We start from the raw sequence: 19,211 nt of genomic DNA, 5'->3' as shown, positions 1-19,211 counted from the left end.
TCTGTACCCCTCAAGGCCATGCACGGATGGACCATGGGAACAGTCAGCTGCAGGCTGAGTTTTGCTGGGAGCGACGGTGACCTGTAAATGCCTGTAACGTAATATTTTCCCTCCTCCCCTTCAAATACATATAAGACAAAAGTCTGGGCTTGTAGGAGGGATGGAAAACCTATCTTCTTCCAAGTGGACTGTGAGTCTGTGCTCCTCCAGAAGTCATCTTGGAGCACAAATGAATAAACCTTCACAAAATTTCTGATTTACAGGACTCATTTAAGCCCTCTGGGGAGTTCCTCCGTGAAGTTATATGCTCATCTTCCCCATCACCGTTGCGAACGAGCTGATGTCCACTCTTAGTGGTAACCCAGGGAAACCACGGCAGGCAAATAATTTGAGGGACGACTTGGCAAAAGCAAATCACATCAGCATGCTCAGCAGAGCCAGGGGAGCAGTTTGCCGTAGAAAAGATTTAGGAAGAGTCACAAACCCAAGCACCGGCTTCTGCTTTTGTGTCAGTTCATTTTGCTGGTCCCTTCCCCCAGGTCTCTCCCTCACTCCTGTTTGGAAGGAAGAAGAAAACTCTCATCATGCCAAATTCTCTAGTCTCATGCAAAGTCTGAATTTTCCTGAGCTGACCGAGAGAGGCTGGTAATTGGGGTTTTTTCCCTTTTCCCCAGAAGTGTGACTTAATTTCCATAAATTTCCATTTGTCTTCTCATGAGCTTACGAAGTCACATCCCCAGCTTTGCTCTGTCTTCTGTGTCCTGCAAAACCCTGCTTATTTCAGCTGGAATTAAAATCACCTTTGGCAACAGGGGGCTAAGAGAAAGCTGGGATGAAAAGTGCGGCATCGTTGGAGAGCCAGGGAGGCTCAGAGCCTGGGCAGGGCAGGACGCCCACAGCCGCCAAGTCGGGGCCGGGAAGATCAGCGTCACCACCTCTGTGTTGTACCTCTGAGGACTGGCTGGGTCAGAGCGGGGGTCACTGCCGTGTCTTTGCATCCCTCAGGTGATGGGATATCTCAGGGACGCCTTCATGGGGACAGGGTCTAGGCAGAGATTTCTGCTGGGAGCTCACCCTCAGAAGGCATCCATGTCATCACCGTCCTGCGCAGCGCAGGCAGAGAAGAGTGTTACTGCTCAGGCAGTGCTGGAAGGGAAGGTTGCTGTTCTGTGCGAGATGAAACACAATTTGGTCCTGAGGACTAATCCCATCCCACAGATGCTGCCAGCCTGGTGTTTGAATGGCTTTCAGGACTGCACTGATTACAGGAGCGACAGCAGCATGGAAGTGGGTTAGTGTTTCATTCTCTCCTGCCAGTGGCAAACATTGTAGTATTGGATTTTCTTTTTTTTTTTTTAATGATTTAGCACACAGTCACAGCGCTTGTGGTGTTGGGTGTTTTTTACACTAGAGAGCAGCCAGTGCTAAGCCTTTCCATGCACAGCTCTGTGCTTCTGCCCTGTGCTCATGCCGCACGTCACTGCCCGTCACGGTGCTGAGCAGAACCCTCGGATCCGGTGGGTTTACACTGATGCAAACACATCAGCTTTAATGGAGAGGAGAATCAGACTGAACCACACTTGGTGACAGCAGAGATATGGCCAGACCACTCTGCTTCTGCATCCAAACAGCCCTGAATACAGAATTAGCGTAGATCCAGTACTGCATAAGCTGTCCTTTCCACGGTGAGCCAACATAAAGCCTGAGACTTTCAGGTCAAAAATGAACCTGGACACTGTCTAAATCCTCTTTCCCTGGGCCAAAGCGATCTGTAAAGGTATATAAGGACTCAAAGGCTCCCACAGGTGTTCACTGACAGCCATAGCCACCTGAGTCCCACTGAAGTTAGGAGTTTCAGTGCTGTAAAAAATCCCATTAAACACCTATACAAGTCTTCCTGCTCCTGAAGACCTTTGAATGTGTCATCCTGGGATCGCAGACCAGCTCCTCTTGAAGCAGGTGGGAAACTTTCCACTGGCTTTGAAGAGGCGTTTGAGGCATCAGCTCCCGCAGTGTGCAAAGTCACCTGGAAACGAATTGTTGCTGCCCTGACCTGCACAGCGTGCCGGGGTCTGGACTCACACAATCCAGCAAGCAGCTCGTCAGAAAAAAACACTGAATACAAGGAGTTTGCAGGAGGAGGATTTGCTCTTCTAGCCTTTATTGTCCTCGAGAGTTTGTGTTTGCAAATAATTCTTTCCACAAATTAAAACCTTCTGCCTCTGGGGAAAATATTGATTATTTTTTTTAACTATATGAGAGTTTTGGTACAAGTCAAGATGCAGAAAAAAGCCTTTAAATATAGTCTTTCATAGAAAGCATGCAATTTTCACACTTTTACTATAACAATTCATAAAAGGGAAAGTCAATGCTATTCTAGCCAATTTTCCAAGCTCTTTAAAGACTTCACAATACAATTATGGAATGAATCAAGGCTTTAAATAAAGCTCAGAAAAGACTTTTTGAGTTCTGCATAATTATATTAGGCAAGACTAATTCATAGCTAGGGCAAAGGTTTTGAATGCAAGCCAATAAATTCTGAAGCGCAGATGACAGAGCAAAGCATTTCCAGAGTTAAGCGTTTCCTTTTGCTGATGTGCAAACATTGTTCAGCAGTAGAAAAGAAGGACGCTCAGCAACTAAAGCCATAGAAATAGGAGTGGGGAACTACAGGGCTGATTTCTTAGTCTGATCTGGTAAGTCTGAGCAAATCATTTCACCCTTGTGTGCACCAATGCAGCCCAGCTGCATCGTGAAGGTTAAATAAATGAAGCAGGTTCTTTACAAGCACAAATCACTCAGTGAAACTGTGTCATTTTGTGCCACCAGAGAACTTGGTCCCTATTGCTTAATGATCTTTCTTTGTGTCTTGAGGTGACTCCAAAACATAACTCTTCTTTATACGCAGAAGGCTGTGAGATGTGTTATTTTTTAGAAGCTTAGAAAACTTCCATATATTTAACAAAATGGGCCATTAACAGCTTGTAATGGTGGGGTATATCTAGGAATTTCCTCAGTCCGCAGAGGAGCTCTATTATTATTACCAGCATAAATGAGAGATGATGTTCTCACCATGTGGGTTGCGAGAGACGAAACCCAGCTGGTGCTTTTGCTAAACGCATTGAGCTCTGGAGCATAAAGCTGTATAGAGACTTGATCCATCTAAAGAAAACTTTGGCAACAACAACACTGCCTGTCTTCACCAAAAGAGGAGTTGCAACTTTCTCAAATTTATCAACAAGGATACTTAAGTGCTTCTGATTGCCAGTGCACCTGCTTCCCATATGCTTACGTCCTTGTTATTTCTTTCTTTCATGGCTCCCCTGTAGCATCCTGGGGTGTGGTTGGATTCTTTCTCCATCTTTCCATTCATCCCTGGCGTTTTTCAATCCCTACAGAGCAAAGAGACCACACATCTGCACGAGATACCGAGTGTACAGCAAATGCTTGTACACTGAGGTGATGGTGCTGCGTGGGTGGGTGGGGAGGAGATGTGTCCATCCGAGCAGACGGAGCACCTGTTTGTAGATGAGGCTTTCTGCAGAGGGACGTGGGGTTGGCTTGGAGTGCAGGATTGCTTCTGTGTTTTAGAGCACCAAGGTGCAAGTCATGTGGCTATCTGGGGAAGAAGTTAGAATGCCTTGTAACCCTGCCACAGGGCAACGTTCCCTATCGGTTTTAGTAGTTTTAGCTTTTTGTCGTTTTATCACTTTTAATAAAATTTCTTCCACGGTGATTTGCAGCACACAGTTTAATTCTTGTTAATATTTTGAAATTTTAAAAATTTAAGGGGCTTTTGATTCATCGCACACTCATGTCAGAGATGTGCCGAGCCTCTCCTGAGCCATACAGCGGCGAGGACGAGCCCCGCGGGCAGCCAGCCCCTCCGTGCTGCAGGGAGGGTTAGCACGGCAGCTCACCACCCCTCCACAGCAGCCTTGACACAAACATCCAGGCGAATCCCGCACACGCCTCTGTTTCCCTGGGCTGCCGTTTGCTCAGCTCAGCTCCAGCGGGGTTTCTAGACAGCACAGAAGGTTCTCATAAAGCCTTCCTGCTTTTATTTGACACGAACAGTGACTTCCACTTGATTCAATCACTGCTTAATTTGATCCTCCATTTAATTTTATCAAAACTGTAGTAATCAAATAATTTGTACTAAAAACATTACAACTTCCACTTGTTTATTCTGATCAATTTTAATCCTTTAAGGCACAAGGTTTATTGGATAATTTGATTAGGAGATAACAAAATGCTATCATTAAATATACAAGGAAAGAACAGAGCACAAAAAAGTAAGTTAAAAAGATCCCAAGGAGTGCTCATAAGAAAGAAAAATGACAATAACATACAGTTATTTAGAAGTCACGCTATGCAGAATGAAAGCCAAGAAGCATCCTGCTGTTTGTGAGATGAGATGAATGGCATGTTTCGGTCGAGACATTTCTGGCAATGAACTGCACTGAAAAGGGGAAGACAACATAATTGGATGTGAATGAATTTGCCTTTTTTGAGTGTTGACCCACGTGAATGAATGTATGCCCCTGGTGGGTGAGTTTTCCCTCTGTGCAATAAGCCTTCAAAAGCCAAAGCCAGCAGAGTAAGTGGAGGGACAAGATTTCCACTGCAGGCTGTTTCTCTATTGCTGTGAGAAATAGAACACAACCTCCTGCTCCACTGATCCTTCTCATCCCTTGACCGTGCCGCATCTCTCCCTCGCAGGTCAACACTTTCATCTCCTTTGTGTTCCCCATGGTCGTCATTTCTGTGCTCAACACCATCATCGCCAACCAGCTCATGGTCATGTTCAAGCAGGCTGCCCAGGAAAACCAGGTCTGCACCATCGGCGGGCAGCAGACGATGCTCAGCATGTCCATGGAGCCCAGCCGCGTGCAAGCCTTGAAGCACGGCGTGAGGGTCCTACGTAAGTATACACCTATCTTGGCATGGAATGGGCTAGAGGTGTCAAAGTAAATATGATTTGAAGAGTAATACGTTGAAATTGGTAAATGCTTTCACCCAACACATATTTTAAATTAAAAGTAGCTCTTTTTGGAAATCCCAATTGCCCCCAAATGCTTTGACATTTGGCCAAATTGTCCAGTTCTTGTCTCAAAGCCCCAGACTTTGGAAAATAAATTTGTTTGTTCTCTTGGTCTCATGGTCTCTTTCCTTCCTTATATATTTCTTGCTGAGTCACCAAGAGTTTTCTAGGGAATTTTGTCTTCTATTTTCCACTATTTTCTTTTTCTCCTAGAAAAATCATATCAAGAAAAGAAGCTCGAGAGAGATTTAAGTATTATTTAATTAATTGTGCTCAGTGGGGGAGAAGTTGAGGGAAAATAAATCAAATTTAAGGAAAAAAATCTATTTCATGTTCTATGAAACAGAAACAACTTGATAACAACACGCTTTCCTCTTTGTTTTTCTCTTTCTGGCCAGCTCCAGCCTGAACACCTCTTTCAGCTGGTGCTGGTTTTAGGCTTTGAGTGTGACCAGGGGACTGATGTAGTTTTAAAGCCAAACTTTTTTCGTGGGATTGCGTTTGAAGGGATCAGCTAGAGTGGACATAGCACAGGGTATGCAGCCCCACTGGCATTGCCTATGGTAAATTAGATGTGCAAATTCCTCTCAGCTGTTACAAGCAGAGACTTTGGAAGCCCGGTGTTGGTGGCTTTCCTTCCCCTGATCCCAAGGTAAAAGCAGGAGCTGCTCTGAAGGTGTTCTCTGCTTCGTTGGAGGCATGTGGAAAATCACTTTTCCCCTGAAGATACACACATAGGAGAAAAGATTTTTGCAATCAATCACAGCTTTAATTCAGATGTCAATTTGCCTCTGTCTGTTAGAAAAATACTGGCCAAATGACTCAGATTAAAAAAAAAATAAATTGATCGATTCAGACTCTTCCTGATGTTTCTCCTCTTCAAAACTTTGATAACAACAAAACCGATTTGACAGCAAAACATTCCTCAGGTAATCCCATACACTTGATATTTTATAACATCCCAGAAATAATTCCACTGCACACTTGAAAACCTGAAGTGAGACAGTGGCAGAGGCGATCGCTGTGTTGTCTACGGTGGGAGAATTCCCCTAGTCCTGTCTTGCACATAACATCTCCCCAGTCAAGCGTTCAGCTCTGGGGTAAGGTGACTCCGATTTATCTCCCTTCCTGGGGGCCAAATGTCTCACTATAAACCCAGCAGAGCTCCCAAGGGATGAGTGTGCACCCGTCTGTGAGTTGCACTTTACCTTCTCCCATCAGATATTGCACCCAGTGTTTTACAGACTCTGACCCAGCTAATCACAATATATAAAAAAAAGACATTTTTTGCCCCAAGCCAAATTAGTATGCAGCAGAATTTTTTTTAAAAAATGCTACTTCTTGTATAGAATCATAGAATAGTTTGGGTTGGAAGGGACCTTTAAAGGTCATCTAGTCCAAATCCCCTGCAATAAATAGGGACGTCTCCAACTAGATCAGGTTGCTCAGGGCCCCATCCATTATGATTTTAACTAAATTTTGCAGCCCTTTGAGGGCTGGCTATCTAAACATATTTCAGTCAAATTCCCAAGCCCTATTTTGGAAAATACCTTCATCCATATTTCACATGCAGTAAAGGGTTCATGTTTGCAGATGCAGTGTCTCAAACAACATTGATAGCTGTGAGCACAAGTGGCCATTTATGAACTGCTCAGGTGGGTATTCATAACTTCACGGAGAGACTAGACACAACTCTGTTCTCCACGGATGAAGACAGAAAGAGATTAATTTATTTTTTTTTTCTGTTCTTCCAAACAACCACATTTAGGGTAATCATAAATAATCCTTTTCTTTTGCCTTTGCTTGTTGATATGTAAAGCTAAAAACCAGACCTGCTCACACACAGAGACTCTGAAAAAGCTGAACTAGCCCAGCATTTTAATTATTCAGTCAACAGCAACTTAAGCCTTGCATATATCACTTTATTCCTTTTCTTTTTCTGCAGAGCTTTGGTTCAGACAAAGGTTAAATAAAAGATTCTGCACCCAGGAATTGAGCTGTACTGCAAAATACTGGATGGCTTAATTAAATAAGCTGAGGAAAAGACCAAGGAATCTGGTAGCATAAACTGACAGATGATAAAGCAAAGGCTGTTCAAAAATAGTACCCAAAAAAAATCTAATAAAGTATGCCAGTACTGTTATTAAACTGTGAGAGTCCTCATGCACATTAGCCAGTGAGAGTTTGTTAGCAGAAAGATTTCTGACTGGTGCTTTTCATGGCAAAGCTCTTGGCAGCTGAAGTGCTTTGGCCAAGACCATAAGGAAGGAAATCTTGGCCCTAGAGAAGCCACCAAAAACCTCCATAAGATTTCTCTCCAGATTTTTCCAGCTGTTTTTCACGAGGGATATATCCCACACAGAGCGCTATGCCCATGCTATATGCAAGCTGTCATGTGCACCCTGGCTTCGACCACTGAGAAAAAGGAGAGAAAAACCCAGAAGACATCAAATTCCCCAAAATTATCTTGTCGGGCTGCAGTTATTTACCGTCTCTGCACCCCAGTTAACCAGCATCCACCCGGGGATAAGAAGTGAGCCTTGCTTCGGCACCGAGCCTGCCCGGATGGGGCCGTGCAGGTCCCTCGGTTCCCTGCTATCTTTTCCTGTTTCTTAACGCTTCTGCCCACTGCCATTAAGCGAGAAGCTGCCTTTTCTCACTTGCACTACAACATCTCACACCTCTCTCTCGCCTTTTAGTATTGTATACTCTTTTGACATCAAGAAGAGAGAGCTCTTCATGAATAATAAGAGAAAGACCTAAATTTACACCTGCCGTTTCCTGGGCATTGCTCGGTGGTGGTGGAAGAGCATCCCTCATCAACAGGTCCACGTTTCCTCCAATGCACTGAAAAACAGCCCTTCTTTCTCTGAACAATAAGCTTAATTTTCTTCTTCTTCTCCTACACGCAAGTTTTTGCTTTTGTTATGTATTGCAAAAGCTGAGAAAACTTAGCAATAGCGAGGGCTTCAGTCTGGAGCCTGAAATGGTGCAGAAGTGGGTCAGAGGTGGCACCGCGGGGCCCCGTGGCAGCAATGCACAGATATTATGTGCATCTCCGCAGTGCCACCCTGGCAGCAGGACTGAGCTCCCTTCCCTGCTGGGAGGCAATGAAGGAGCGGGCGCTTGCCCCTTTTCTGGAGTGAGGAAGATCCAGCAAATAAGAAATCTACTGTCAGTATTGTCTGTGATTCACCACATCATGCAGAAAGGCTTTTTTTATCTAGCAAGTGTGAGTGAAATCCTGCTTCATTTCATTTTTCAGATGCACTTGATTACTGGAGGTGCTTGATTCATATTTACTTTTGTCACCTGTTTTTGTTTTTTTTTTTTTTTTTTTAATAAACCAGGCCTCTGAGCTGTCTGAAAAGCAGCAAAAAATAAACAAGGACGCACATGATTTATCCTGGGATCCAGGGCAGCCAAAACCATGTACACAGTCTAGGTTAGTTTATGGAAGAGGATGGGAAAAGAAAAATGACACTTGTCCGCACTAATAAAACTGTTGGCACAAAATCAGATCTTCATGGGGGTCAAAGTATTTTCCATTTCCAAAAGTGAACTTTGGCCTGAAGCACAGAGAGCTTGATTTTGTTTTAAGAGTGAGATGTTTCAGAACTTGTAAAACTAGTGCTCAGAAAAGAAATTTCTGCAGTTCATGGTGTGCAGAGCTGTTGGATGAGATCAGAGCAGCAAACACCTTCCTTCCTTCTTCCAGATCTACTGAGATTATGTATTTATTTGCATTGAAATATGAGCTGAAAGTGGTCAGGCTAACAGCTTCATTCAAAACATCCACAATATCATTTTCCTCCTCTCTGGTAGCATTTATGTATTTTCTTGGCTCTGTCTGAAAATGGTCATGTACAAAATAATTAGGGAGATCGGGATCAAGGAACGTGTGAGCCCTGCTGCCTGGGAGCCACCTCATTAATTCATTAAGTATGTGATTTCTGATTGTAATTCTGTCTCTGCTGTCAGCGTTCACCAGGTGTGAGGATCCAAACTCAGAGAGCTCGAGGCGCTGGCAGCTTCCCAGCTCTTTTGTGAGGATAACAGGGCAACGTCTGCACCAGTGCTGCCTCTAAAAATACTTCCTGCCAAGAGATTTCATACCCTCCTTCATCCATCCAATATTTCTTCCATTTCTCCAATTATAAACCACCTCCAATTTTTGTTATTATTCCTTGGCTATACGGTAGTGCTGGGAAGCTGAGTCTTTTGGGCGCTGTGTGATGCTTCGTGGAAGGGTGAATATTCTCCAATTGCATAGCCAGATATGCCAATCATTTGATAACATCCTAAATAAATCTTAAGCACACACATGCACACATACATCCTTCAGAATAAGCAGCCTTCAGCAGGCAAAACCTCACGTACACTGCCCAGACCATCGCATACTGTATCCAGACGTAGAGAGCCAATATAAACCTTCCCCATCTCAGTCTCACATTTCCAAACAGCTGCTCAAGAATCAGGGCATATTTAGCTTGGCTCAGTATGAAAGCACTGTCTGGCCACCGTGTCTTCTCAAAAGGGGACAGTTTTGTGACTAATTGTCCCCATCAGTACAGCAACCTGCAGCCCATCCTCCTCCGAGCAGCCCTCCACACCTCCCCGACTGCCCGTCGGATCGGTTCCCACGTGGATGGAAGGAAGGAGCTATGGAATGGCAGAGCTGAGCTCTCATCACAATGTTGAGACAAATTGATGGACACCAAGGGGAAGCTTTGTGCGTCCCTGGGTGGACGTTGGTTAAGCCTATTAAAATGTGATCAGTTCCAGGTAGCATTTGCTCTGTTACAGAAGCTGCTTAGTGAAAGTAATTATAAAGCACTTAGAGAGGTTTAACCAATTAAAAGAATATCCTTCGGTCTCCCACAGCCGGTTGGCTGATGCCTCAGTAAGATGCTTTTTTGGACATGAAGTCAAACAACATCTTTTTACTGAACGTCTAAGAATTTTGAAATTATGATTTCAGGGTTTCTAGTTTCTTCGATACTAGACAAATGCCAATTATTAATGAAGTATCCAAGCAGCCTACATTTAATTAATTTGTGCATGAATAATTCCCCTTCTGAACAAATGTTTTGAAAAGTTCATTCATTTCTCTGCACCGATGTTCCAAGTCAGAGCTATCCGTTTGAGGAGGAAAATATCGCTGTGAGATTTAATGTAACCATCCCGCAAACAGGAATAACAAATAGCAAATACTTTGCAGCCACAATACACAGAAGAGAACCAGTCTGAAAATCTGCTCCTTAAACAGTTGTATTTTGTAATTCCTATATTCTAAGGAAGTCAGATTTGTCCATGAAACATTTATTTTGCAAGAAAAGAAACTAAATTCATGACAGTTTGTATCTCTAATAAAAAGTCTGAACAACTCCAAGTGGAGTTCAGCAAAACGCCTGTGACATTAAGCGTGAGTGGAAGCTGAGTTTAACAGCTGAAGTGTCACATTGAAATTTGGGAGGATAAATTAACTATATAACAGTTGTATATATTTCCCAGAGATGTTTGTACGTGCAGGTTTACTTTACAGCCTGCCAAGTGACATAAAGAGAGCAGTATCGGAGCGCTCTATAAACACTCTCTGAGGAGCAGAAAGGGACCACAGCTGCACCTCTCGGGACAGGGAGACTTTTTTCTCCTCTCCCAAGCCGTGTCCCTTCGCTGGCACTGCAGCTCAGCCTGCTGAGGCATTTCCACTGGGATTCAGGCTCTCGCGGTGGCATCTATGAAGACAACTCTAGGGCTGGTCATGGCCAGCAAGCGGATTTTCCAGGTGTTAAACCCTGTCCACATGAGTGTTTAAAAAGCTAACTGATGTGTTTTTAAACATAAAGTCTGGCCAGGGTCTTAGTCACTGCAGAAGCATGCAGTAAATACAGCCCCAGGGTCCCTCTGCAGCAGAAACCATTCGAGGAGGAACAAAGGACACGTGAAACTCAAAACTGTAAAGAAGAAAGGGGCTGCAGAGGATGTCAGTTTGGGTTATACCTGATCTTCCTGAATAGAAAGAGTCTTGAACCTGGTGAGGAGAAGGCAGGACCCCTTTTCTATCCTTCAAAGGGGAAATTTTCTTTCTTCTTCCTTCTCCTCCAAAAACCCGGACATCCCTCGGGGAAATGGCACGAATGAAGTTTAAATGGAATCAAGCAACTTCTTATTTCTTTTCCCCAAAATTAATCAGAAGGAAGCTAGAGAAGACATCCCAGTTTGCACTGTATCATCAAGGATGTGCTGCTTGGACCCTGTTCTTGGGATAGCTTTTAACTTTCATTTTCTGCCTTGCTCTTTATGGATGAAACCGCTGCCAGTGGACGATTTAATCACCAGCATGAGCAGGGGCAGGAATTCGCATACTTTTTCAAATCTGTCACTTGAAGCCATTGAAAATCAGGACCGGAGAGTACAGTCTGACTAAAATACATTGGTTTTGCATGCCAGAAGGTTTTTCTATTCTCCATGCTGTCTCGCTGCCATTAACAAAGAAGTATTTAGGGGAACATGGCTCCTTTCAAGCAAGGTAGCATCTTCTACCCCTTAATCTGAAAAAGAGACAATCCTCCCTCGGTAGGAAAAAAAGAAGGAAAATGATACAGAAAGATAAAAAGCAGATCTCTGGCTGCTGGGAATGGAAATTAAGGAGTCAAACCTAATGTTTACACGGCTCAGAAACACGTGCAAGAGCACAGGGGGACTGTATCCAGCAAATGCTGCGTGTTTTCAGTGGAGCTGAGGGCTCCCCAGGCCCATTGCTATTCCCAGTTTCTCCTTCTTTGCTCTCCCGAGCACCACTGGTGCGTACTTGTGGTCTCCAACCTCTGCTGATTGTTATTGACTTTTATGGAAATCCTTTCTTCTGCAGCCTTGTGACCCAAATACCAGCATAACCAGTTTTAATTTTACTAGGCTCACACCCACCCTCACAGCTCCCGTAACCCCTAGTTTGGGGCCCGCTGGTATAAATATTGCCTACGACCTGTCAGGTAGTGCATCGTGTTAATATAAACAGCGCCTCGAGGTTTAACACGTCAGTGCCAGCAACATCTACACTTGGCCCAGATTTTACCATCTCCCACATCGAAAGGCATGGTGACACTTGCTCCCCTTTGTGAGAGGTTCTCTTGACTATATAAGTATATAAAACTCAGGAGCTTTGAATACACAAGGACTGTTTCTCCAGAAATCAGCATTAATGCAAATCCCTGACATGAGCCCCATAACACTATCTTATATTTTATTAGTACCAGCTGAGGTGTGCATTCCTTGGGCAGCGTTGGAGACACACGGCCGCTGATGAGCCAAAATGCAGACGAGGCTGAGAGGTGTTGTTCAGGTGGGTTGGTACAGACCCAAACATCTCCTGCCTTTGCCCAGAAATTACAACATGCTGTTCCTCAGCTGTATGCATTTCAGCTCCCCTTGAAATGCAGACAAAAAGAAATAAATTGGCCAAAACCATCTGAACAAAACTACCAAGGAAGGCTGGATCTGAGTGTCTCTGGAGGCCTTAGCAACAGTGGAGGTGGTTGAAAGAGGAAAGTGGAGGAGGTTGAAAGAGGGTTGAAAGAGGGAGCAGCATCGCTTTTCTCCTTCTCCCAGAGAGAAACGAGGACAGGATGGAGGGATACCCTCGCCGAGGGCCACCCTGGAGCCGCAGGGCTGTGACTCAGCACAACCCTGGAGGGGATGGGAGAGGTAAAGCGAGGAGGAAAACGCTACCCAAGTGCTTTGTACTGCAGCAGATCCCTGGGGTCCCACGTGAGTTGGCAGCAGCGGCACATTACCCATCGCTGTCCGGGTGCTCTGAGTCATGCTGAGCCCCAGGTGGCCCCGGAAGAGGGACAGGGCTGGAAATCCCTCCCGAGCGTGGCTCTTGTGCTCAGTCAAACCAGCCACCGAGCACTCACCATAGTCTTTTTGCACATGATATATTGCTCCATGCTTGTGCTAACCCAACGTGAGTTTTTTGAGACATTGGCCCTGGAGAAGGGCTGTCTCCCAGCTTCAGTCACAGGATACACACAAGGTAAAATAAAATACTCAGTGCAATCTAATATAATTTAACTTCCATGATTGTTTCCACATCCAGTTTAGTCTGAAAATCAAGACTGGCACAGTTTAAATCTTCTTTTGCACGATGAAAAAGATGTCACTCAAAATTTATGTTTCCCTCTGCAGGACTTCCTGCGCGATAAACAAACAAGAACTCATCTTCCACCACTCCTCCTTCCTCTTTCCCCTTCTTCCTTGGAATGCCGTTCAAATGAGCAGAGAACAGAGCCATTATAAGACAGAATGGAAAGCCACAGGATGCAATAATTCAGGTTTTAATACAGATTTAAATTAGGAGTTTAATTTAGAAGGGAAATGAAGACGCAGCTCGGTGGAAGGATCATTCCCTGGCATCCCCAGCACACCAGGGTTGGCTTGCTTGGGTCCCCTCTCCGCTCCCCAGCCCTGGGTGGATCTGCAGGTTTGGCACCTCGTGTGCTCAAATGTGAGAAATGTCAGAAGTTCATGGAGTGGCCCTGCTCCTATTAAAAACGCATTGAATTGATTAGAAGTGAGGGATGGGTCTGGTTTATTTTTAGTTCAAAAAACAGAGGCAGGAAATCTCCAACCTCACAAACACCATCCTGGACAGTCACCCCCATCACGCATTGGGTCAAATCCTTCCCCTGCAGTGCTCAGCTCCAGCAGGCTGACCTGCTCCACCTTACTTCACCAAAGAAACCCATGTGTCAAGACTCTGATGATGAAGAAGATGTCCTAGGAACTGATAGCAATGAGAAAAAAAAATTTTGGCAATCACTTTGCCCAGCATTTTTTTTTACAGCTCATCTGTTTTGATAAGCATGCGTTCAGGGAGGCACAAGACAGCAGCAAAAGGCACCAGGTGTCTGGGAGAAAGGGACACTTGTGTTCTGTATCAGACGAAAGTTAACACCTTCCCGCATTTCATATCCATCCCTGGGGAGGGGACCCAACAGGGCAGGATTGCAACCCTAAATCTGCTTGATCCCTTGTATGATAAAATTGAAACATACGGATTAAGGGTGACAAATACGGGTCAGAGGCTCCTAATCTGTGCGGCAGAGGCTGGCGGCACAGAACCACATAGCGTGCTACCCAGCTGGGATTTCAAAATCAGACCATAAGTGTCTCCAATGCACTTAGCTATGTGTTTAATAGAGTTTTAATTGCAGAGTGATTGCATGTGTTATTACAGAATTACCACAGATTACTTAATTGACTATTTGTTTGCTGAGGTTAAGCAGATATTTCTCTCAATATGTGTTTTTGCCGCTATAGATCCCTGCCTCCATATTATTTGGCACAGCGTTGTCTGAGCAGCAGAAGCAGAGATCCTTTACCAGGAGAAAACCGCTTTCATTTAACGTGTTGTAAATTTAACTGGCAGATGTGTGAAACTCTTAAAATTTGCTTTAGAAAGAATCCAGATCCTGCCGTTCTTAAAGAGCTGCGTGCGGGGGTAAACAGCTGGGAAGTGCCAGTGCATGGAGGTTTCTGCAAAAATTATGATGTGCTTGAATGAACTTGTGTTGGGAGCCATTTGTGAAGCTGCTTTCACAGCCTGAAAATCCAGCTAATCCTGTACAGGCACTGGGAAAGCAGATGGCCTGGAGCTGTGAAGTTGGCTTGTTCCCGTTGGCCCAAGGCTGATGGATGGAGGGGGAGAGGCTGGAGAGTATGGCTTCTCCTGTGTCCCCTGGGCGGGATCTCCTGGGGAGTCATGGGTGGACTGCTCCATCCAGGGCAAACCAAAGGTCCATCCGACAGAGAAATTAATTTCTGGAGGTGGCCAAAAACAGGTGCTCAGAAATGTGAAGGAACAAGGCAGGCGTCCAGCGCTCCCTCCGAGCTTCCCAGTGGACCTTCCCACTTCTCCTGTGGCACATGTCATCTAGGGGCTGTCCCCATCAAAGTCCCATCACAGGTCCTCAGGGCAGGATCAGACACAGGTCAAATTCATTCACTTGATGGCATCTGAAGAGCTGCAGGCCGTCTAGTGATGAATTACATCTCTGATCACAATGATCATATAGCAGCCAAAAAAATTCAGACTGAAATCATGAATTCACTTGGACAAGAGAATAAAAACAGACCCTCTAGCCTTCTTTCCAAAACATGTCCCTTCAGTTGCCTTAAACTTTATTGAATAAATGGCTTTTGCAGCGTTCCTGGAAGATGCTCTCATACATCATGCAGGCTGATGCTAAAAGAATATAACCGTCTCCATTGTTAGTTATGTGTTTAATAAGAGAGATAGCACATGGAATTGAAGGCCGTGAATACGGAGCTGCACACCAGCAATTAATTAATTTCTGTACAAATTAGGCAGTGACTCTGCTAGTGATGACACCCATGAAAATCGGGCACAGACCCGTCCCTCCCCACTCTGCTGCTGAAGCCTCCCCTGTGCCTCTTGGCTGAGTAACAGTGATGGGGAGATGCAACCACAGCCAGACTTGCTCCTCCCGGACTGCGTTTTTCAAGGGAAACACATCTTCTGCATATCTCCACTATGAGCTACACCATAGTCCTTGTGAGAAGACAGTGCCTGGGTTTGGGACACATCCACATAAATAGTTTCAATCCCAAGGCAGAAGGAAAAGCAGCCTTTGCCTCCATGTGCCAAATCCGCATTGCACTGGTGGTGCGTGGCTCTGTAAGAGAGCTTCGCTGCTTCCTCGCCCTTTACAGGTCACATAAAGGACAAGAGTGATGCGGCCCTTATTCTCTGTAGAGCAAATTTGGGATAAAAAATTAACATAATTATTTTATTTAGCCTTGATTTTCTTCTTGTCTTTTATTGTGTTATGTTTTAACTGAGATTTCTTTATTTCCTGCTAGGATTCTGCCAGAATCCTGTCATTTCATAGAGAGGTTGAAATGCATATTACAAAAGGAAACAAATCTTTCCCTTGATTGCTTAATATATCTACTTTTTAATCTAGATTGACAAATGCACTCTATCAACAGCACTTGCATCCCTCAGAGTTGTCGCATTTTATTTTCCATTGTTTGATGTCCCTCGGCTAGAATCTGGAAAGGAAAAAAAAAGAAATTTCGTCTTTTTCTGCTTACCCTTTAATTAATCATTTTTATTATGGCAATGTCCAGACCCAAACATCTTGTAATCACTGTCTCAGGTACTGCAGAAATGTAGAACAAAAGGACGAGCCTTGCCACCAGAAAGCAGCTCCTGAGGCTGTTTAATGATCCCCAGCACCGTGGGGACTGCGGCCAGTGGCTCCGCGTTACAAACTAATGGGATTATAGTGTCCCTGGCTCCCTGTCTACCTGGATGAAAAACATACACTGTCTCTGCGAGTACTTTGGACGAAATACCCAGTGCCACAAGGGCATGAAACACAAGGACCGATGCAAATACAGTTTTGTTTAAGCCAGTGTCTGAACTAGGCATGAGCAGTCCTTTATCTGTATCGGACCTTCTTGTGTTCGTAATGTCACTGCCCCCGTGCTTGTTGTTATTTTCTATTATTTCTGTTAAGTTTGTTTTTACAGACATTTGCCGGCTGGTTGTCCTTCAGGGTTATTCTTCGCACAACGCCAATGGAAGAACAAAGTGGGGCTTTAGGAAAACAGTTTCCAGCGATAAACACCACACAGACAAGTCCCTTTTCCACCCTCGATGAAGAATTGCTCATTAAAAGTAACGGTCTCTTTTCATACCTTGCAGGTGCTGTGGTGATTGCCTTCGTGGTCTGTTGGCTCCCTTATCACATACGACGTCTCATGTTTTGCTACGTCCCCTCCAGTCACTGGACAGAGTGAGTCACGACACGGGGGACGAGCTCCCCCCATGCCAGGACGGGGTAGGGGTGAGGCTGGAGCTGGGGCTGCCGGGGCACCCGCAGACTGGGGGGGTGGCGGTGGGCATCTGGGAGCAAAGGCGTTCTCCACTCAAGGGGTTAAAGCCTCAACCTCCTAATTATTGTTTTGGTTTTTCTTTTGAATTTCTTACTGTGCTTGCCAGCCAGATTGAGGGTCCTAGTTTTATCATCTAAATTCCCCAGGTGTGGGTGAAGGAAACATTAGCTTAAACCGAAACGCATCATCAGCCCCTCCTTCTGCTGTGGCTGCGACCACAGACTCGACCTCATTAACAACCGCGATGGATATTCACCTCTGACGGTCCTTAATGAAATGACATTTGGACAGGAGGGTTTTGTACATCCGAAGTGCATTGCTGTCTCCGTGGCAGAGATATCGATCACCGGCCCTAAGATGGAGCAGCTCCTGTCAACATGCAATTTAGCTCCACGCTGCCGCGTTTCCTCAGTGACAGGAGAGATTACACCAGTGGGGAAATAGTTGTGCTGCTTACTGAGTCTGGGGCCGGTTATTTACTGGGTTTTGCAGGGAGTGGATCAAAATTAAATACTAGCAGTTGCCACTGATTAGAAAATGTCCCAATTCTCAGAGAATTTAGGGATAATTGCACGTCTATGCCGAATGCACGTGCACTGTTCACGGATGTGCAAGAGCACACAAACAGCTCCGTGCAGTCTTTCTGCCACGTCAGGCCAAGTTCCTCAGCAAAGCAACCACAGAGCTGATTATTCATTTTCAATATGCAATTAAGCACTAATGCTGTCTGGGGATGATACACACCCAGGTAGCCTGAGACACCATGAGATGTGCTCAGTGAAAAATGTGTCACACTGTTACATCCCTGTTCTCCCTGGGACCAGGTCTGTTTCCTGCAATGAACAGGAAAAGAAAAAAATAATATCTACAATACCAAAAAGCAGAGCAACTGTAAGACATTAAAATTTCATAAACGTCAAGCACAAAAAATAGTAATTTACGATATAGCAGTCTACTGAATGGAATTGTACATCCATCCATAGTAAAACCCAAACCCTATCTTCAATCATGAAAACAGAGCTCTAGGCACACATTGGGACTAACTGTTGTTTCTTATTTGCTTTCCTATATGAAAAGCACTTAAAGCAGCAATCAATTATGTAACGACCGCATTTGCTTTGAGCAAGAGGGGTAGAGAAGTCTGTCTGCAGTTAGTGTGAATTTATGCATTGTGGTTGCATTCACATGGTTTTTTTTTCCTCTTTTAAAAGCCATGAGCAATTTTAGGAAAACAGTGAATTTACAGGCATATTATGAATGGTGAACTATCAGTATGGTAGCTAATCAAGAGCTTGCAGCAGCTTGACATGCTCATTTATAAATGCATGTCCTTGTCCCTGAAGAAGAGAAATTTTTGCTATATTAATTCTTCACAACTACATAAAGAAACTCTGCTTGTAAGAGCTGGATGGGCCATGCAGTACTTGGCAGTGCTGAGGGGGTGTGGAGGGATTGGTGATGTACTCCAGCACACGTCTATTTATCTTTTGTTAGACAGTGCTCAGACTAACAAAAAGGTCTGCAGTTTCCACTGAGATAAATGATCCCAGGGAACATCTTCCTGAAAATGAGACCCGTGTTGTTTATAAATGCTTTCCCAGCTCAGAGTTGTTGATCTCAGTTGTCCCAAAGAAAGATATTTCCAAAAGAAAAAAAAAAAAAAAAACCAAACAACAAACCAAACAACTAAGAGTTTTCAACTAATTCTAGTTGAAAACTTTATATTGTGATGGTCAGGATATGTTTCAAACACATGCTATCTTCAACTTGCCCCCAGAATAGAGAATGCTATCCAAGATTACAGACAAAACCCAACCCAGGGACCCACTGAATGAGCTGATGCAGCTCTCGCTGCCGGCGGAAGGAGAGCACTACATCTGTTACTGGGTTTTGGCTCTTCTGCAGACTCTGTAGATCAGAACTGCAGCCAGAAAAGTCAAGCTAATGTATATGCATGACACAGAAACAAATTTCCATCTGGCTTCTCAGTTTCCAGAATGCTATTTTTGAAGACAAAACGAATGCACGAGGTGAATATCATGTCCAGACCCAGGGCGTAAATAAGTTTCTAACTGCCAGTGATTGGGGTAAGACATTTGTAGAGGCATTTCACCTACGTTTGGCCAGTCCCAGTTGAAAACATGTTTTCCTGGTGGCTCCTGCGCCATTCGTAAGCTCAAGTCCCCAGCTGAGAAAGGTTAGCTCATGTTTTCCTCAGCCTTGTGACTATGATTTCAGT

At 44.5% G+C, this 19,211-nt stretch overlaps 1 protein-coding gene across 1 annotated transcript in view; it reads left to right on the top strand.

Moving 5' to 3' along the window:
• NTSR1 (neurotensin receptor 1) overlaps nt 1-19,211 on the top strand; it is a 62,250-nt gene that overhangs the window by 39,779 nt on the left and 3,260 nt on the right. The window contains exons 2-3 of the mRNA XM_054846029.1: nt 4,723-4,924; nt 16,782-16,872. Coding sequence (XP_054702004.1) covers nt 4,723-4,924; nt 16,782-16,872 — 293 coding nt within the window. The remainder of the gene's footprint in view (nt 1-4,722; nt 4,925-16,781; nt 16,873-19,211) is intronic.

This window comes from Grus americana, chromosome 17, assembly GCF_028858705.1.
Source record: "Grus americana isolate bGruAme1 chromosome 17, bGruAme1.mat, whole genome shotgun sequence".
NCBI lineage: Eukaryota > Metazoa > Chordata > Aves > Gruiformes > Gruidae > Grus > Grus americana.
Note: the sequence above shows the minus strand (reverse complement) of the source record. Positions and strands in the feature narration are given on the sequence as shown.